The 22,058-nt window shown below is 40.0% G+C and overlaps 1 protein-coding gene across 2 annotated transcripts in view; it reads right to left on the bottom strand.

Annotated features, from left to right (window-relative positions):
- Positions 1-22,058, bottom strand: part of SDK1 (sidekick cell adhesion molecule 1) — a 367,483-nt gene that overhangs the window by 279,665 nt on the left and 65,760 nt on the right. For both annotated transcript variants that reach the window (XM_087912912.1, XM_087912913.1), the window contains exons 2-4: positions 14,093-14,252; positions 10,099-10,205; positions 5,085-5,232 (exon numbers count right to left, since the gene is read on the bottom strand). In XM_087912912.1, coding sequence (XP_087769038.1) covers positions 5,085-5,232; positions 10,099-10,205; positions 14,093-14,252 — 415 coding nt within the window. The remainder of the gene's footprint in view (positions 1-5,084; positions 5,233-10,098; positions 10,206-14,092; positions 14,253-22,058) is intronic.

Genomic DNA, 22,058 nt, shown 5'->3' with positions numbered 1-22,058 from the left:
CATTTTTTGCCTCCCTGAGCCTTAGAGGAACCGTAGGGGGAAAAAAACAGCTCCCTTAGAGGCTCCTCTGAGGCCCAGAAGGTCCCCCCAAATGGGTAGAGGATGCAAAAAAGCAAAAAAGAAAGCCACGCCCATACAGTTGCATGGCCACGCCCACCAAGCCACACCCACAGAACCAGTAGTAAAAAAAAATGGAATCCCACCACTGTTTTGAACAGTCACTGGGCAAACTGTTATCTGTCAAGGACTACCTGTGTAGAGAGAGAACAGACTATGATTGTGTTGTTTTAAGCATGGCTTTTCAAATATTTACCGATATTTCTTCATAAGCGAAGAGGCAATATTCCACACAGCCTCAAAGATCTAAAGAGCCTTAACATTTTCACAGAACGATCATATACAGTTCTCTGAGCTTGGAAATTCCCTTCTTGGGATTCCCTGACAAAGATCAACAACTTAGTTTCAGCTGAGTTATACAGACAATTTTCATTCTTCCTTTTTCGGCAATGTTGGTGGGTAAAACGTATGAACTCTAAAATCACTCCCTCGCTGCAGAGATGATTAAACTGATTGCATTGGGATAACCAAAATAGGCAGATGAAGAATCATTAGACTATTAGGAGATTTATTGCTTTGCATCACTCAAAGGGCTTCATATTATCCTCCTGGATAATGATGAAATCTTATCAGTGTACTCTAGCTTAGCCATCATCTGTTGATTGAGCCATTGGCAGAAAGAAGCGTGTAAGCTTAAGATAACAGGGTTTAATGTTAGGCTATTTTCTCTTTCTCTCTCTTTTCACAGCTTCTTGGCAAGTTTATTCTGCATCTAATAGAATATGTGAAATGCACTAGCTGTTTGCGGTACATGCATCTGGTAATTATAACCATTTATGATCAGTGATGCCCCTACTGCTAAATAATATTTTAGCAACAATAGTCAACATCTGGCAGCATTTATTTGTCTATCAAGAATGTGTCTTTGGACCAAATCACCAAGGAAGTACGCTATAAATCAAGGAAAACATTAAACTTAAAACACTAAAAGTCATTTAAAAGGCTGGATTGAAGAGGTATGACAAGTCTTATTCCCAATGTGGGAAGGAAACCATTTGTGCTTATACAGTGAAAGTATTAATAGATGGGAAATTATCTCACTCAGTACAAATAAATCTTGCATTCACCCATTTCTAAAGAGGATTCCACTTTCTCCCCCAAGTGCATTTTTCTGGTTCCAAGCAATATTGAGTATATAAATTTATGTAAAATAACAACCCTATAAATATGTACATGCATGAGCTTTGTACATATTTATTTTTAATCAATGTTTTACAAGCCCATGAAAGATGCATAACCAGAGCAAAAAAAAATTATAAAGTCATTCAAGTAAAAGTGATCAATAATGAAAGCAAAAAATGTGCAATTAAACATGAAGAGGAATGAAAATAGTACTATTAGGGCTCCTGGAGAGAGATAAAAATAATAAAATGTGCTGACTGAAAGCAAATTCTTAAGAAACACTATCAAATACTCCACCAAGAGAAAAGAGAAACACTTGACTTTATTTCATACCCAAAAGGAAATGCAATGGCTGCAAAATAAGGAAAGTTTTCCTTTTTGTAAGAAATTTTTTTAAAAAATAGGGGCGAGAGGTTTCCCTAGATGCTGAGAGCTATAAATTACTTTTAGCAAGATGAAAAACTGCTTACTTAGTGAATTACCCTTAACATACAAATTAAGAGGAGATATAGTGCTAAAAAAATAAAAACATCCTGGAACAACTCAAAGAGCTTAACACGATAATATCTAAGCAAGAGATTAGAATGAGACACAAATTGAATTAGTGCAATCCTGGCACAGAAAATGCTACAGAGGGGGTGTCCTACCTTGGCCTCTCTGAGACTTGTGGACTTCAACTCCCAGAAGTGAGAGATGGGGAATTCTGGGAGTTGAAGTCCACAAGTCTTAGAGAGGCCAAGGTTGGACACCCCTTGCTAAAGCATCCAATAGCAACTGAGCAGTGATGATATCACCAAGAGGTGAACGGGTAAAAGGTATTTAGAGGAAGAGACATTCATCTACAGATAACAGATAATCAGAGTTGGAAGGGACCTTGTAGGTCATCTACTCCACCCAAGTGGGAGACCCTACACCATTTCTGACAAATGGCAGTCCAATTTCTTCTTGGAAGTCTCAAGTGATGGTGCTCCCACAACTTCCGAAGGCAATTTCTATTCCATTGGTTGGTTGTTCTCACTATCAGAAAGTTTCTCCTTATTTCCAGGTTGAATCTCTCCTTGTTCAGTTTCCATCCATTCTTCCTCGTCTGACCTTGGAAAATAGCCTGACCCCTCCTCTCTGTGGCAGCCCCTCAGATATTGGAAGACTATTCTCCGGTCTCCCCTGGTCCTTCTCTTCCCTAGACTAGCCAGGCCCAGTTCCTGTAACCGTTCTTCATATGTTTTAGTCTCCAGTCCCCTCATCATCCTGGTTGCTCTTCTCTGCACTTTTTCTATCCTACGAGAACCAGGAAACATCAATACCTTTTAGATCTGGTATTGGGAAGGTTCATTTGAGCCTCATTTTGAAAGCACTACTTCAGCCCACACCAACACAGCCCTCCAAGCACAGCAGGCTGTCCTCAAAGGGTCCAAGGATTTAAGCAACCAATTTAGATAAACGAATGAAGGCAAATATACGTGTCCCGGGATAATGATGCAAAATCAAATTTGGGTCGGTCATCGGGACCAGAGGTATACTCTTCCGAGCTTTCGGACTCATTCTGGGTGAAGCCCACCTTTAGGGAATTTCTCTCTACTGGAATATGTGCCCCAGCCAACCATGTCTTAGACAGGTGGCAACATAATTAAAAATACTATTTAAGCTGCAACTCTGTAAACACCGTTTGCTTTAAAAATTTCAAGCTACCATGCCTGGAGAGAATTGGCAAATTAAACGTGTTTCTTGCTATTAGAAAATTTACATGTTTACACTTTTTGATAGGGTTCCCTTCCAACCTTTCTGTTTCTGTGGAAATAGAAATTGCTAGCAACGGTGCCCCGATTTCCACCGCCTTTCAGTCTTTTGATGTGAAAAGGCTAGCAAACCCTGCTTCATACCTTGCCAGAAATATTTCTCCTGTTCAGAAGGGATAGAAATGGCAATGCATGATTCAACTTTCATTAAGCAATCGGGTGCAAAAAAAAACCATTTGCATTAAAGAAGGAAAAACACAATAGTTTATTATTATTGTTGTTGTTGTTGTTGTTGTTGTTGTTGTTGTTGTTGTTGTTGTTATTATTATTATTATTATTATTATTATTATTATTATTATTTTGCTCTAGTGTCGTTGGTATGCTTTGTAGAGAAGCAAAAAGTGAGAAATCCTGCCAGGAGGTTTTTACATGGCTTAGCTGGGACGGATTAAGAGAGCTATCATTGGTGAACCGCCTATGGCTGAGATCCCAGACACGCTTGGAATTCAACAGAAAATATTTCCAAGATGATAGACTGGATTTCAGGGGAAATTGCTTTCGGTTTAGAGCACGGATGTCCACCCTTGGCCACGTGAAGACCTATGGACTTCAGCTCCCAGAATTCCCCAGCCAGACAACATGGGAAATTCTGGGAGTTGAAGTCCATAAGTCTTCATGTGGCCAAGGTTGGACACCTCTGGTCTAGAGAATTTGCAGAAATCCTGCTCTGGAACCATAAAACCCCAAGTTATAGAACAGTTATCATTTGCTAAACCTTGAGAGCTTTGGATTGTGGACAATCCACATTGTACATAAACTCTATATCACTAACTAAGAATTCAACCAAAACTCCATAACGTAAATGTCTAAGGAGGTTCTCAGTTATCCAGGTCCTAGTTGTCCCAAAGGTGTTTTTTCAAGAGGCAACTGGACTTTCTGGTTTTTCTTCGAAGACGTTTCACTTCTCATCCAAGAAGCTTCTTCAGCTCCTATTCTGTTGATCCTCCTTGCTGCTTGATAGCTTCATGAAGTTGTTGGAACCGTTGACGGGACACCCTGAGATTAACCTGTGCAGTGATGTGACACGGATGGCATCTGTTTCAGTAAATATGAGCTAATTGTGCAGTCATTGTTCTGTCTTCAGTTCGGAAATACTTTGAGGACTAGAGACTTATTTGAGCTGAAGAAGTTTCTTGGATGAGAAGTGAAATGTCTTCCAGGCAAAACCAGAATGTCCAGTTGCCTCTTGAAAAAAGCACCTTTGGAACTCCATAATTGGCGTGGAAATCACCTTTGTGTATGAGGTGCTTGTCCATAGCGGGACAAGCAAAGGTGTCAGGTTAAAAAAAATAAAAACTTGCTCCTGGATGTTGGTAGGACATCCATCCTTGCTGTTGAGGATCAATTTTTCATTAGTGGTCCGAGATACTTTGCAACCTTCCTTGAATTCCTGGTGGTAGCTCTATAAATCATTCTGATATTTTTGCCTTTGGCAGTCACCAAAGCAAAACCCTGAGGTCCCCACTAATTGCTTACTAAATTACGTAAGGGAGCCCGTTGAAAGAAAGGCCAGAGTTTGAGTTAAAACCAGATTGGCACTTTGGACGGGTGCGTGATGAGAACACCTAGCGACAATGCGTAGGTAATCAGAGCGCAGCTGCTGCCTGGGAAGGCTTGAACTGCTAATTAGACTAAAGAAAATAAAACTGTCACTGCAGGGTAAAAGGAGCTAAAAGAAAACAAACACTAATTGCCATTTCATTGTTAAATAAAGTACTGTAAAGTAGAATGGAAGGTGGGTGCAGGAGGGTAAATAACTATCTGTGGATCTGCTTAGGATTTGTTTTAAATAAGCAAAGCCAAACTAATGATCTCTAGTGAGGAACAGATCAATATCGCAAAGGCAGATGTTGCTATTGTCTTGAAATAGTTAAATAGACATCTGATAGACTTACTTAAAACAGGCATTTATCTCGTTCCTTCGAAGCATTAGCTTGCATGGTTATCAATAGCCCATAACCTTGCTCTTAAAATACAAGTTGCATTATGGAATGAAATGTGCGGTTGGTCACATCTTAATAATCCAACCATAATTGGATTGTTACTTACATTCTGCTGCCCGGTATAATCTTGTGCCCATCTCTGAACCATGTCACTTGTGGTTTGGGGTAACTGGGGATGTGGGGCACGTTTAGAACAGCAGCTTGTCCTTCAGGTACGGCTTTCCACTGGTTCTCGTCCTGGAAACTTCCCATGTCTGCAAAGAAAAGTTTGGAACTAAGGACTCCAGAAATTTCTTCTCCCATGCCGTGGCATCTCACACCATGCCATTATTTTCAGGGTCATCATGAATATTGTAGTCATTAAGCTTTATAAGAGTGGGTGGCATTGCTATCATTAAGCAACAAATCGTAGCAGACTTTGTGTTACCGCTGAGGAGTGTGGCTTTGTGGGTGTGTGCTGAGGCATGAGACAAAGCCCAGTGACTCTACGACACCTAAAGAAATCTGTCTGCACCCCTGCTTGTTTGCATTTCACAGGATGGGCAACTGATTGACACAGATTCACAGAAGGCAAACGCCTGTCATGTAACGTTACAACGCAGACAAATATTCTGAAAGGCACAGGAAAATCGAATGGCTCCAGATGACAACTTTACAAAGGTCCTTCTGCTTGGAACCTGGACTGGGGCGAGAATTTTCGTTACCCAAAAAACGAGCTGAGTTCAAACCAAGCTCAATTCTGAAGAAAAAAGAAGCAGCCCCCCCACAAAAAAAGCTATACAAAATAAAGGGAGCAGCCTAACGTGGATTTAAAAATACCAAAGCAGACATAAAGGGTTGTGGTTAATAGGAGATCTTCTGAATGGGATCTTTAAGTGCAAAAATAGATCTGGGTGAGCGAAATATCTGGGATGCATTTAGAGAGGCGGCTCATTCACTAGAAGGAGGAAGAATTCGGGGTGGGTGTGAGTGGGAAGACCAGTTAAATACAGACACAGTTAAATAAGCCACACAAACCTTTGATACTATGCCAGGAGCACTCAGAGAATAAACTGTGCCCTGAACAATTGGCAGAAGAGCTTTTCTCAATACTGTGTGTCATACCGTCCCTGCTGTGAACTCACATTTCATAAGTCCCCTGCAGGGGGGGCCAACTTCTGCAAATTTCCAGAATATTTCCCAAAGCAAACAGATGTAGGACAACGGATCAAAGAACAGGAGATTTTTTTTTTTTTCAATTTGGAATAACTGGACAAGAGAGTTTTGGGCTACGGATAACTAATTGCCTTGCAACAGATGGGCCTGGAATTGAACAGGCACCCCCACTGAAGAAGGGTTTTCCCTTCATAATTAAGATTTGGGGTATGGATTGTGTCTCCCATTCCATGCTGGGAGAGAGGAGAAACGCATAGATGTTAGTTAGGCCTGTTTTATTCTGAAGAAATTTACTTGTGTGGAAATGTTGCGTCCAAAGTTAAAGGAGATTTCAGGGCCACGATTGAAGAGCTGTATGAAGGAAAGGAAAGTGATGGACTCTTTAAAATAAATAAATAAAAAATACCGCCCAGTATTCCAATTTCAACATGATTCATTTCAACTGGGGTTTTATTGGCACTATGATTTTTCTTCTGGATCTAAAATCGCCCGTATTTTTTTGTTTTCTATTGTAATAAGATTACCTACTTAAACAGAAGTATTGAACCGTGCAAGTACTTCTAATTAACCTTGTTGTTGCATGATCAGTTTAGCCTTCAGAATTCAGACACTTTCTAATTAAGAATTGCCAACCAAGTCCTGTGGACCTCTTTTGCGTTAATTTGCAACTCAGCTAATTATTTTTTCAAGCGTAAGAATTTTGCCTTACAAGGAAAGTTATCCAAGGCTTAAAGTTTCCAGTGCCTTCCTAGTTTTATTATGATTTTAAAGAACCGTTCCTTATGTATTATTTATCATGATATATAAGCTTTACATAACACTTGATTGTAAAACAATTACTTTGTGGTGGTATCATCTAATTTAAGAAATTGTCTCTTAATTTTTTGTTTATGAAACATAAAATCCCTGCTATAAAAGAGGAATTCCAATTAATATCATACTATGCTGAGTGTAGCATTGCCACTAAACTACATCAGCTGGGTTCTTGCCCTCCCAAATGTATGCCAGAGAATAATTAAACTAGCACTGAATCAAGGGGAAAGCGGCAGAGGCAGAAGGATTGAGTCTCTTCAACCATTGCAAGAGCAACAATGAAACCACACTGAACCTCTTACAATGGTTGCAACTTTAAGGCTGCTAATTTCCTCAATAAATAGGTTGAACTATGGAATCCCTTGTACTCTCTGAGGTTGGTTGCTGCGTTCCAGATGTTTCACTACCCACCTAGGGAGCCTCATCAGTGCTAAAATCAGTGCAAACCCCACCCCCATCTAGCACTGATGATGTTACCTAGTTGGGTAATGAAACATCTGCAACGCAACAACCAAGTTCAGAAAGCATCCAGATTGCTGTTCCTGGCTTAGCACTGGCTAACAATCCTCAAATGTTTTTGGTTTTTTCCAGGATTTTCTCCATCCCAAATACCTCACAATAAAGTTATTAATGTTATAGCATTATGAACACAAGTGAAGCCACCTGTTAATAAACTGGCATATTCATTACTTACATAAGGGTTATTCTTAACATGCATTTGATGCCATAATTCAACAATTATCACTGACTTTATAATTAGCAAGTCTCCTGTTGTTGTTCTTGTTGTTTTTACAATTTTCAACAGAGCATATGAAAATGTTTAGATCTTGGTGGAGATCCATCCTGAAGATTAAAAGAAGGAGAATTTCCTTTTATCTGATTACGAAGAAACCTATTCCTTGCGGCTAATGCTGCAAACCAGCATTTGACTGAGATGAAAGGTGAAAGAAACCAGGTTTCAGAAGAACGGAAGGAAGGCCTACATAATAATTTGGACTATATTATCCAAGACCTTTTAAGAGAGCCGAGACCTTCTCGAGCCACATTTTGGCACCCACACCTACCTGAATAATTTAAAAACAAACACGTCACATTCCCACCAGCTTTATAAAGCCGCCTCTGTCACCGTTTTTGCAAAACAAACATTAAATAGCAGTTAGCCGGAAGAGTTAATGGCCGCTTGGCTAATTTGCACAGCATTGCGCTATCCTTCTTGATATCAAACAGGAGGAAAAATAAATTCAGCACATTTTCCCTCATGATACCTCTCTTCTCTGTTTAATCACTTCCTTGTAAATGGCCATGTCTAATAAAGAATTCTGTTCACCCACTTCATCTTCCTGCCATTTATCAAATGACAGCCACCGTTGCTGACCTTCCCGTTAAGTGCTCCGAGGAACAATAATTAAAGTCTCAGGCAAAGACGTGTCATGTATAAACAAATAGTGAAACTTCATCCCGTTTGGGGAGATTTCAATTTGGCCTCTCCATTAATAGCTGGTGATATGGAAGAGCTTACTTGGAGCTTCCAGGAATCAAAGGTGATGAGTGAAACAGATGAGAAGGTGGACAAGACACATTTGGAACTTGCGTTGTCACATTTTCCCAACGTGGAAAAATACCCTTCTTAAATACGTATTGCAATCCACAAAAGGAACAGGAAAGATGCGCTCCAAATTTTTTAGTGTCAAGAAGATTCACAATGTGACTGTCTGTGGGGTTTTTTTTTTTTTTTAGTCTACTCTCCTTTAAAAGTGAACATGAAACATTTGCACGCTGCATTAAGCAATTCAGGAAAGAGAGATTTAACTGTTATAATTAATGGTTGTTCATCAACTCTCCTGTAATAGGGTGACATAAGCTTGGGGGAATTGGTTGAAATGAGGAAGGCAGTAAAATCGGATAAATACAACCAGAAAAATATAACCAATCTCCAATACAAGGTAAGGCTCTCTCTAACATACCTACCTACTCATTTTAAAAAGAAGATAAGGTAGAACTTATTTCTAAAGGCAGTCCCTAGTCTAAGGTTTAAAAAGCCCAGAGACGTGTATTTGAGAAAATCAACACACACATATATCTGAGTGAATACCAAATACTTATTAAAGGTCAAAATTGATAGCTTCTACAACCCGAAGTTTGGTCATGCCAGTTCTCTAGACTTAAGAATTTGGCCTGGTAGGCTGTTCAAAGAATAAAACATTTTCAGAGATGTTGTGTGACAAACGTAAAGCTCACCTCTCATTTTTAAGCCTACTCTATGCCAGGAGTGTCAAACTCAAGGTGAGTGCTTAGATCTGGCCCACAGGAAACATCTGCCCTGGAAATAGCAAAGGACCAGCCCAGAGTGCCCCTGCATTGCAGCAGAAAACGCAATTCGCGAGAGCTGCAGAAGGCACTGCCAAGCTCTGTTTTCGCTGGCAGAGGGTTGCAGGAGCTTGTTGCAGCTGAAATGGAGCTTGGGAGCCCATTTTCGCTGCCAGAGTGCTCATGCCACCACAGGCGCCCCCGACACGAGTGATGTCGAGCTGGCCATGACCCCCACAACTTCTTCCACGAACCCCAAACACTTTAACCTCAGACTATCCACTGTTGACCTCACTCCCTTCCTAAGAGGTCTGTAAGGGGCGTGCATAAGTGCCCCAACGTGCCTACCATTACTGTCATAATATTCCCTTTTATTTGTATCTATTTCATGTATTAATAATCATGTTTATATATATATATATATATATATATATATATATATATATATATATATATATATATATATATATATTATCAAATGCATGCCTCACAAAATAAATAAATACATAAAAACCCTGATGCGGCCCTCAATGAAATCGAGTTTGACACCCTGCTCTGTGCCTGACAGCGTGCTCACCTCTTCATTCTACGGGAGCTTCGTTGGCAAACTGGAGGTGGAACAACTGTCTGCACTATTTATTGTACAACTTTGGCCAGGTAAAACTATTCTTTCTGTGATTAAAAAATATAGATGTGCTACAGAGTCTGGAGCGTGCCTAGCCTTCATCTTGGCAAAGACCACGAAATGGGCAGAAGCCAAACAGGCAAATGAAGGCGATAGTTTTGCATCCTGCCTAACTGGGCTGTAATTTAGAAAACGTGGAAGAAATGCCATTCAGACGTACATGCCACCTGAACCTCTGATTTCCTCTGCAGGAGAGCCCCCATTCTGTTCCGCACAACGCACTGATAAAAGCCACCATCTGATTTTTTCAAGGAAGGAATGACGTACCTGTAAAACAAAGGAGAGAAACCTTAATTAAAAGATACTCTTGGTTTTAAGATTGTTTTCTCGGAAACTGTTTCAAGCTAATGGGGAAGAAGAGCTCAGCTCATCAAATCTTCCCACCGTCCTAATGCAGAGAGCTTCACATCTCATCGATCGCCTTTCTTCTTTTTTCTGCTATCCTGTAGTTTATTTGGTTGCGTGCAAAAGAGAAGAAGACTAAAACGGATCCCAGGACAGGTAGTCCTCGACTTACTATTGCAATTGGGCCCGGAATTTCTTGCTGCTAAGCAAGACGGTGGTTAAGTGAGACCCTCTCCAATTTTATGTCCCTGTGTTAGCTCACTGCAGTCATTAAGTGCATCGCCCAATCATTAAGCAAATCTGGCTTCCCCTATTGACTTTGCTCATTGAAAGCTAGATGGAAATTGTGATCAGAGGACCCTGTGATTCCCCCCTTCTTTCTCCCTCTGCCTCTCTCTCTGTCTCTCTCTCTCTCCCCTCCAGCTCACGCTCTCTCTCTCTCCCTCTCTCTCTTTCTCCGTCTCTCTTTCTCCCTCTCTCCCTCTCTCTCTCACACACTCTCTTCCCCCCTCTCCCTCTCTATTTCTCACTCTCACTCATTCTCTCTTTCTCCCTCTCTGTCTCTCTCCCTCTCTGTCTCTCACTCTCTTTCTCCCTCTCTCTCCCTCTCTTTTTCTCTCCCTCCCTCCCTCTCTCTTTCTCTCCCTCCCTCTCTCTCTTTCTCCCTCACTCTCTCACACTCACAGAAACACTACACGGATAGTCCTTCACTTACAGACGCAACTGAGCCCCAAATTTATGATGCTAAGTGAGACATGTGTGAAGTGAGGTTTGCCCCATTTTAGGACCTTTCTTACCACAGTCGTTAAGTGAATCCCTGCAGTTAATAATTTAATGACACGGGTGTTAAGCGAATCTGGCTTCCCCACCGAGTTTGCTTGTGAGGTCGCCAAAGGGAATCACATGACCTTGGGACCCAGCAACAGTCATAAGTACCAGCCAGTTGCCAAGTGTCTGAATTTTGATCAGGTGACCGCAGGGATGCGACAACGGTCATAGGTGTGAAAAACGGTCCTAAGTCATTTCTTTCAGTGCCGCTGCAACTTTAAATGGTCGCTGAACTGTTGTAAGTCGAGGACTGCCTGTAATCCACAGCCACAGGCCTATTTGTCTGTCACCAATTCCCCTCGAGATGCTACAGAGGATAACATTTGGGGTTATGGTTGGAAAAGCAAGCCTAAATTCCACACGCAGCCATGAAGCTGACTGGCTGAGGTTAGGAGAGACCTTGTCTCTCAGGTTCATCGTAACCTGTTGATAAAAGATAACACGGGGGAAATCACATGTGCTACATTGATTTCTTTGGGGGGAAAGGCATGATAAAAGCAAGAAACAAAATACCAATTTTCTTGCAACATTATTGTCTACCCTGAATGTAAATCTTGTTTTGGAAATGCCAAGATAAGATATATCGCTTTTCATCTTTCCAGCACAGCTTACATATTAATAAATTGTTCTACATTACACAAAACTACACATGAATCATGCAGAGGTTGGATAGTGTGGATTATCAAACACATCATATATTGATGACAGATCATGATTAATAATGTGAGCAGCAAAGCATAACTGCGTAAAAATCTTAGTTATTCTCTTTTTCAGCCTCAACCCTCAAGCTTGCTATATAAATTATGGAAGTATTTATTAACAATGAATAATTTACTTTGTATTAACTAAAATGCATTATAAACTTAAGCTGGAGGATCATTTTTATTACTTTTTGGGCTGGAGTGCAAATCTTCTTCTACTCTAATCAATTATTACTTTGTCGCTGATTGTAACTGGCAGGGATTATAAGTAGCATTTGAACCATATTGTAGTTACTTGGCAAAAACAGAAAAAGATACGACAGTGAGGTATTTTGTTTTGCTGCTTGCCAACAAGACAACATCAGAGCCAAATTTAGCCAAACTGTCTAATGCCAAAGGCAAACAGTCTGTAATAATTTCATCCCAATGAATAAATGCAATTCCCCGAATGTAAAAACCCAAACAAGCCAACCATATCTTGGATTGTTGCATACAATTAACAAATCAATAATAGAACTTTAATATTCATAGTAGCATATTTATTCCAATAAATATTGTAAACTTAGATTAGTTTTCCGTGAACACTTTCTTTGACAAAATAAATGTTCCAAGGATAGGAAACAAATTAATCAAGGACTAAAGGGGAAAAAAACCCTTTGTGTTTCATTGGGAACAAACGAACGTATATATTATATGTTAGCAAAATGTAAATACCTTAATTATTCCTTAAAAAGGGGAGTTTTTCAGCTAATCCCTGTAGCTACAACATTTCACAGTACCAAGTACAGCTTGCTTTAGAATTATAAATGCTATACTATTTCATATTAATTGTAGGTATTATTAAAAATGAGCAAGAACCTGTTATGCATATACAATGACTAATCTGGCTAAGGCCAAAAATTGTTTACTCAAATGAAAAACAGCCCTGATTTCTCATTAAACCTTTGGTAATTCCAGTTTTCCTGAGACCTGTTTCTATACCTATCCCTCTTTTCCACTGTACATATGAATGTGTGATTTCTTTTTTTTTCTATTACTGGCAGACCACAGCAAAGCTTATCCCATTGATCAAACGAACAGCTGTGTTGACTCGTGTCTGCTTTCTTCCATGATTAATCAAAATACACTGACCTTAAATAGCTTTTAAATTTTGATTCCACACACAGAAAACATTCAGCCACTTAAAAAACAATGAGGGCAAAATGAGAGAAGCAGAAATAATGAGGATTATTTGATTGAGTAGACCAGGGGCATCCAACCTTGGCAACTTTAAGGCTTGTGGATTTCAACTCCCAGAATTCCCCAGCCAGGGTGTGCTGGCTGAGGAATTTTAGGAAGTGAAGTCCACAGGTCTTAAAGTTGCCTAGATTGGACACTTCTGGTATAGATTGTTGCTTAGATTCCAGCATTTCTTTGTGATAACACCAGAAGGTACGAGGCGCTTGTGTGATGGATTTGATCCACCTCATGCATATGTTGAGACATACAAAGGACCAGTCACTCCTTCTCTTAGCAAAGGAATACCTAAAATGCTGACATATGAACAGCTCATTCATCTTTTCACAGCTTGCTCATAAGAGCAGAAAGCTGAAATGCTTTTGGGACAGACTTGGGTAACCTTCTAAGTGTATATCATAGAATCAGTGAGTAACAGAAGAGGGATGAATGAAGAGATATAGTTGGATCGGGTCGATATGATGGAGACGTACTGAGAAACACTGCAGACACCCAAAGTTTTCAAGAAAATTCTGGACAACTGTTTGTTAAGAAGGGAATGGGACCGTGGTGGGATTCAAAAAAATTTACCACTGGTTCTGTGGGTGTAGCTTGGTGGATGTGGCATGGCTTGGTGGGCTTGGCTTGGTGGGCATGGCTTGGTGAGCGTGGCTTGGTGGGCGTGGCAGGGGAAGGTTACTGCAAAATCCCATTCCTTCCCCACCCCACTAACCTGCTTTCCAGCTCCATTCTCCTGTGCAGGGCAACCAAAGGAGACCCAGCCGATCAGCTGGGACTCGGAAGGCAGAGAAGAGATGGGATTGGTGGGGCCAGTCAGAGGCGGCATTTGCCGGTTCTGTGAACTACTCAAAATTTCCACTGCCGGTTTTCCAGAGCTGGTCAGATCCTGCTGAATACCACCTCTAGAATGGGATCTCCGGCTTCAGCAGGCAGTTGGACTAGAAAATGTCCAACGTCTCTTCCAAACTGTGGAAGAGACCTTCCACTGAGAACATATTCTACATTCTAGACGTCATTAAGATTCCACATTCTCAAATGACTTACTTATATTCCCTGGAGAACTCTGTGATTTCCATATCGTTATGCAGCCACTTAAATTCCAAAGGCCAGCTTCCTTCTGCCAAGCAGGTGAGAACAAGGCGGTTTCCTTCCAGATGCGTCTGAGGCAAACTGGGTTCTGTCTTGAAATAGGGAGCTACGTCATCTGCAAGATAACACATCACTTTGAGATATTTTGAACGCCTTATGTGCAAAATGGTATCTTACCAGTTTACATCACTGGATAAATCAAGATTAAAAAAACACCCTAGGGCTGGATTCTGCATTCAGATCCACTCCATAAAATATTTTCATTAATCGCCATCAAAGTGCCTGTGGAGATTCTCAGTCCCCAAAGGAGCTTTTTCAAGAGGCAACTGGACTTCCTGGTTTTCCTTTGAAGAGGTTTCACTTCTTAACCAAGAAGCTTCTTTGGTCTTCAGAGCTGAAGAAGCTTATTGAATGAAAAGTGAAACATTTTCAAAGAAAAGCCAGAAAGTCCAGTTGCCTCTTGAAAAAGCTCCTTTGGGACAGCCATCAGAGTGATAAGACTGATGTATGAAAGTATGACAGTCCGAAAATGTTCTTATTCCCCTAATGCCCTGGAGGTCAGGTATTCTCCAAGAGGCATTGGAAGTAACCTGGAATAAAAAATACTATAGATAACATAGCATGTTTTATTATAACACTTTATCTTTCGTTACACTGTATACAGCACACTCAGCTGTGTGGTTTCTTTAGTTTTGGCTAAGAGTGGGGTGTGGATTCATTCCCCTGTGGTTTATAAGCCATCAGGTATGGATTAGAAGTTATGGAAACCCAGCATACGACATAGCAATTTAAAATAAGCCACAAGCTCATTTAGCATGACGCATGAACCGATGTTCACCCAGCACCATAGACTGCAGGAGAAGGCTTGGTTTTCAGGACCATGGATAGCAACCTGAGAGCTAAAATATAGGTGAATGGCTGCCCCACTTCCCCTGAATCCAAATCTCTTAAGGTCAACTTCAGAAAGCAGCCAGGACCCCCAAAGTGAAGTCTTCCCTCACTTGAAAACACCGGGGCAAAAGCCTCGTGGGAGGAATCAACAAATGTTTCTTCTGTGCCTGCATAGCATGTGTCCATAAAGCCCACTGTTGAGATACGATGACCCAAAGAAAATGGCTCAATCCTGCCTCGAATCTTGACTGAAGTGTAGACTATCAGAGAAAATGAAGACTGTTTTGTTCTGGTCCCTGGAAACATAGCGATGCCACACTGCACACAACTACCACGCACCACAAGGACTCGAACGGAAGAATATGCAGAATTCAATTCAATCAACTACATTACACTGAAGACGAGAACCCAGTTTCTCAGCTGCCTCTGCCAATCATTGGTCACCCTCAAGAAGGCAAGACAGGAACACGTCAATGCTTGCTTCTCTTTGAAGAGACAGCAAAAAACAAGTTGCCCTTTAGAAGAACAATTCCTGCGAGCAATGTAGAAATGTATGTGTGAGATGGAGCAGCCGAAATGTAAAAGTGCTTTCTTTGAAATAAAGCTTAGCAGACAGCAATAAATGGGGGTGGGTACTTTCTGTAACAGATTCGAGTTCCGCTGAGGCCTGTGGCAAAAATTGCATTGATATCAGAGAATCTCAGTACCATTTTAAAAAACAACAACTGCCAAGGTATTTTTTACCAAACGCACAAAATATGTTTCCAAACTGTGGAGAAAAAGTCAGAAGACTTCTGTATAATTACGAACGCATGTTTCAGACCATAAGCGAGCAGGAAAAGCTTTCCTTCAGGGTTTTCATCTATCAATTAAAATTTCCCACCATGTGACAAAGGCAGCTGTGGATTAAAATTTACTAATCCACTTTCTTTTCCTTAGGAACTATTGAGCTGAGCCATCCAGTGAAGCCATGTCTAAAAACCAGTTACCCTAATTAGCTCTTTGTACCCATTTTCATTTGTTTACAATTGACATGCAAATTAACAGGGAAATAATGCTACACTGGGGAACTTCCTTGCTGCTGCTTCTGTCTGACATAACCATGTCTCCAAATTCTTTCCTGGGCCCTACCCAATAATTTGTGTCTGCTTAAAAAGTGGCAGCTAATAGTTATGAACCCTGGCCTCTGTACAACCAATGAATAATAAAATAGATGCAAAATAATTGTCTGCAGATTAAAAACATCATTCTTACATTCAGTATGTCTGCAAATTAATTAGCTACAAGTGAAGATGCCAGGGTCCCCAGGACTTGACTTGAGAATGTGATGTTGGGCATTCGAAGCTGGATGTTTGTTTTATTGTGATTATTATTAACGTTGTGTTGCTCAGACCTCTGAGTCTTAAGAAAGAAATTGCTTTTTGCACAACACCAGCTTGTTTGTTTGACAAGCAGTGTGGGGTCTCAGCTAGACAAACCTACTGCATATGTTAAGAACTGAAAAAGCAAATTCAGGCATCAGTTTTCCCTCTTTCCAAACTCAATGAAACTGAAGCAAGCAAGATCTTAAAAGTCCTACATTCAAGATGATCCATGATCTTGATCGTTCACTGTTGGACAACTTCTCCACCGGAACACATCATAGCAATAATCTAAACCCAGAAACTGTATTTCTTATCGTGCCTGGGAATTCAACAGCTGTAGGTTGTGCATAAATGCTTATGAGTAACATTAAAGATCTATTCAGGCAGGATTATAAGAAAATCATCAAACTCAAGTATTTTTAGAACTAAAAATTAGCAGATCAGAACATTCTGAAAAACATGATTTATAAAACAGCATGATTTTAAAAACAGGCCAATGTTCTGCAAGATTTATTTGAGCCCATTAAAAAAAGACATTTGTTCAACTTTTTGTTTACATATTATGCAAATATCTTTCATTGAGCTAAATAAGCAGTGCAGAGTAAGTAACATTCGTTTGAAACAAAATTAAAATATAATCCTGGACAAAGTCTGGTTGTAACTAAGGATTCCGATGCAAATTTGCATTATTCTTCCCACATTTTTTAAGACTTGATTTTAGATTTGATGTTTAGATTTGATCATGTATTGTAGGTGCCTTTTATCCAAACAATGTTCCCATATATTTACACCTACAGCCAAAATGGACACATTAGCTACCAGAAGAGCTTCTTACAGTACATTGTTTTTATTTTATTTTTCCCAAATGGGAAATACAAGCGATGAAATGTTATACTATTGCACATCAGGGGACACACTAATTATGATCTCGCAGTGGCTTCGGAAGCACAACAATTCCACAAATCCATCCTTTGATGTAGTCAAAACTCTCCATGAGTTTTGTGCAATTCTTGCTCTACTGTTTCCATTTTGTGCCAGCTTGAGACAGCTTGAGGTCATATGATCATGTCCTATGCAAAAATATAATAAATATTTTCCAAATCATCCAGGAAACTAAAACTTAATTCCATAACACAGTTTCCTTCAGGAAACCTCTAACCATTTTTTTTTCCTGGTCTGGATACAACAAAGAGTTATAAAGCCCAAAAGGTTCTGGACTTATTTGTACTCATGCTAAGCAATTGTATTATGCTACTAGGGGCTTTCATAAGTATCTCAGTTTATGAAGCTGATATTCAGTGGCTCATGCCAAGTTCTTATCTCTCTGTTTGCTACATCACAAAGAGAAAGCTCACCTTTGGTTGAATAGTGCAGAATCACAACAAACTCGTTCTTTGAACCCTCATCCCAAATCTGTGGAAATCTCTAGAATGAGCTTCATTCTTTAGCTAAAGTCTTTTAAATTTCAGGGCCTATAAAACAGGGGCAAAATGCTACAACATGAGGAAGAGAGCAGACAAAAGATGCATTTTGCATCTGGATTTCCATCCTGGTCTGACCACAGTGCCACTAGTAGACAGAAAACTCTCTGGAACTAACAAGGTTTTCTTCCTCCTAGGTTTATTAGTTCATCTGAAGGTCTTCTTTTAACAGGCATTCCTGCAGCTGAGATTGAAAGCCCTCCAAACATATACCCAAAGTGAAAAAGAGATATGACTTATAGTATTCAAATTTATGAGCTGTAAAGTACACTGTAACTCACACACCCCTAAGGATGCTGAAGAAAGCAGCAGTGGCTCAAAATAGCTAACACCAATATATTTTAAATGGTAGTTACTGTATCCTATTTACAGATGATGGTCCTGAATTTTCAACAAACCTTCCAAAAGATAGGGGGGAAATAGATAGATAGATAGATAGATAGATAGATAGATAGATAGATAGATAGATATAGAGATAGAGATATAGAGATATAGAGATATAATGTTTTTGTAAGTTTTCACGGGTACTTACATGTATGGTATTCAGCTTTGTTTGGGTATTTTCCCATGTCATTATAGTTGTGCTTTTAAAGTTGTAGCAACGTTTCAGCAGAATCTCATCTGCCATCATCAGGCTTCTGTACTGATACAGAATATACAATATATACAATATATACATATATACAATACAGAAGCCTGACGATGGCAGATGAGATTCTGCCGAAACGTTGCTACAACTTTAAAAGCACAACTACAATGACGTGGGAAAATACCCGAACAAAGCTGAATACCATATATATAATGCCTCTATTACCGTATGCTCAGCAAATCTGAAACAACTCTCTTATTTTTATAGATAATTTTAGTGGGGAGAAACCAGTCTGCATTTCAGGTGGATAAATGTAATAAAATCCATCAGCAGCTACATGTGACTCAGGCAATCACAGCACTCAGATGAACCTGGGAGTTGTGAGAAGGGAAAACTCTGATGGAAGGGGGCCACAGTTTTGTATGATCCGACAGGATTCCCCCTACAGTCCAGACAATCCCCAATAATGGAGAGATCAAAGTAATCTCCACATCTAAGAAAAGAGCTCAGAAACCTTTAGATGAAGCCTGGTATCTTTATCACATCTATGCAGAAGTCACCTTCCAGAATCACAGCCTAATAATCTCATTTTCTTTTTCACATTGATTTATGGATCCTGGAAAATGTAGGGCTGAAAGAATTTAGTAATACATCATCAGGCATTTAGACCTTAGCAGACAGATGAGGTGCAGTAACACTAAAAAAAAAGAAGAAGAAATGGAAGGTTTTATTTAGTCTCTCAGGACTGTCCCAGGTACACTTTCCACTCATTGGGGAATCTGGACTCTAGTCATTGCTTACAGGCCTGTAAATGCAAGGTTAATTGCCTGAAAGCCATGAAATCTTCAATTATCTTATTTACGAACTAGATTCCTAAACGGGGCCAGACTTGCTTAGGTTATCAACAGAGTGTTTTGCTAAAGGAGCTTTGCATTTGAAAATTGTCTAGTAAGCAAAGAATATTTTTTTTATCGTCTTCTAGCTTTATTGAGTCCCAAGGTAACTCTTGATCTCTCTCATCAGGATTGCTGCTTGTATTTTAATAAACAAGGGCAAGTACGAAGAATAAAAAATTGTGCATCTTGCTCTACACCTCTGCTTCAGAAACAAATGGAGGTGAATTTCAAATGTGGGAAACACAAGCAGTTTTTATCTCACTGAAAAAGTCCCTCCCCCTGCCAATAATAAACCACAGCGAAGAAGCCAACATGGGATTTAATTATTCCCTTTATGGAAGACGCAATGTATATTATTACAAAATTACAAGCTAATATGCTATCCATTCATTTGGCACCGTTTCAGTCGTGCTGTTAATTAAAAGCTGGAACCTCTCAAAACCACTTTCCCTAGCTGGTCTTACTCTGAAAGCGAAGAGGAGAAAAGCAATTTGGACATGCTTTGATAAGGTTAGACACGGTTGTCCAAATATCCTTCAATAAACAGACCTTAAAGAGATTGGCACATGATGCCAGGTCCTCCAGAGGGATTAGTTGCCAAACTGTATGGCCCAACCAGAGATCAGGAAGGTCTTTCAATTATTAAGGGGCATGGATAAATTATATTGCTAGGCTGATTCACTTCATCATAATAGAACGTTTTTTAATGAAAAGGGGAGGCTAAGCTTTGTACACAGAATTTCCAAGTTATTATCATCATTGTCAAATGTTTATTGCAAAGGATACTTCAGGTGGAACTTGTCTTACAACCACAGTATGTCAAAATGGTGGTAGACTTTAGAAGAAACCCTCCCATTCTACCACCTCTTACAATACCAGGCAACACAGTATCAACAGTCGAGACCTTTAAATGTCTAGGTTCCATCATATCACAAAATCTAAAATGGACACCTAACATCAAAAACATCCTTGAAAAAGCACAACAAGGAATGTTCTTTCTGTGCCAACTCAGGAAGCTCAAACTGCCCAAGGAGCTGCTGATTCAGTTCTACGGAGGAATGATGGAGTCTGTCATCTGCTCCTCTATAACTGTCTGGTTTGGTTCTGCAACCCAACAAGATGGACACAAGCTTCAGAGGGTAATTAGGACTGCAGAGAAAAACATGGCTACCAACCTGTCTTCCATGGAGGACACCTGTATATAGCATGAGTCCAAAAGAGGGCTGTGAAAATATCTATACATCCCACACATCCTGGACACAAACTATTTCAACTCCTACCCTCAAAATGACGCTATAGAGCCCTGCACACCAGAACAATTAGGCACAAGGGCAGTTTTTTCCCCCGAAAGCCATCACTCTGCTAAACAAATAACTGGGGATCACATGCAACCGTCATAAATGTGAGTCGGTTGTCAAGCATCCAAATGTAAATCACGTGATCGTGGGCATGTTGCAACGGTTATGAATCACTTTTTTCAATGCCGTTGCAACTTTGGAATAGTCACCAAACAAACTGTTGTAAGTCAAGGACTACTGTATTGGAGACTGAGTTATCGGGAATCTGTAATTTCCATTTTCTCCACTTGCAACCATTCTGGTCCACAGTCTTTGCCATCAGCATAGGTTGGTAGGACTTGTCTCCTAAAATAACCGGAGAACTTGGGATGGAACAGAGTGGTTTAGATTAAACAAAGTGACATCAATCAACTTTGAAATCAGAACTCTCTCCTCCAGAGAGGAGGGCGGAAAAAAAAATCACCTTAGTTCATTTGATAGGAATAGCTCCAGTCCTGACTCTTTAATATGGAAATAAAATGAGACGTGCTTCTAGAAAGGGAATGTAGACATGAAATCTCCAAAAAAAAAAAAAAAAAAAAGCATTATCAGAACAGTTTTGAACTTTGAGGATATAATGTAGTCACATCAAAAGGCATAGCTAAGCCCGTCAGGGAGATCAATCATTTTTAGTCATTAAAGGTAAAATAAATATTCAGCGCCTTTCTGATATTTTCTTTCCAGAGATGGCTGTGATTACCAAGAAACTCAAAGAAAAGGCCACCACCTTCGCGGTTCAGGTCAAAAAACCACTTGGCGAAATATTCAGAGTTATATTTTGCAGGCTCTACCATTTTTGTACAGCCTTCCTTGTGTGGGAATATTTTTCTTTTTCATTTGATTCAGAGCAGATACCTGGGCAGTTCATGCTTTTGTACGAATGTGCCAATCCAGTGGGAAAGGCAGAAAGGAACGAGGAGGCAAATGGGAGTCCTTGACTTACAACCACCACTGAGGCCAACATTTCCATCGCTAAGCAAGACAGTTGTTCAATGAGTTTTGCCCCATTTTACAACCTCTCATGCCACACTTGTTAGGTGAATCCGTGCAGTTGTTAAGTGTTCTGACCCTTCGTCAAACGTAATTAAACACAGACTTGTTTTAAAAGCAAAACCTATTTTATTGCAATGCTGGGAATTCCTTTCATTCCCAGCCAGAACTAATCTTAAACAGTTCCCCAAGATAAGCACATACCTTTCAGTGCTGTGGAATGCTGCCAAAAACAGAAGTATCCAATTAATTATAACATAAACCAACTAAAGTCCCAAAAAACAACAACCAGAGTTCACGGAGCTTCCAGAAGGACTCAGACACTATTGAACTACTTTGCTTCCTGCAAAGTGTTCGTCATTGAGGTCTGACT

This window comes from Pseudonaja textilis, chromosome 14 (genome assembly GCF_049901715.1).
Source record: "Pseudonaja textilis isolate UNSWEBS1 chromosome 14, rPseTex1.2, whole genome shotgun sequence".
In the NCBI taxonomy this organism is placed as follows: domain Eukaryota; kingdom Metazoa; phylum Chordata; class Lepidosauria; order Squamata; family Elapidae; genus Pseudonaja; species Pseudonaja textilis.
The sequence above is the reverse complement of the archived record's forward strand: the minus strand, read 5'-3'. Positions and strand labels throughout refer to the sequence as shown.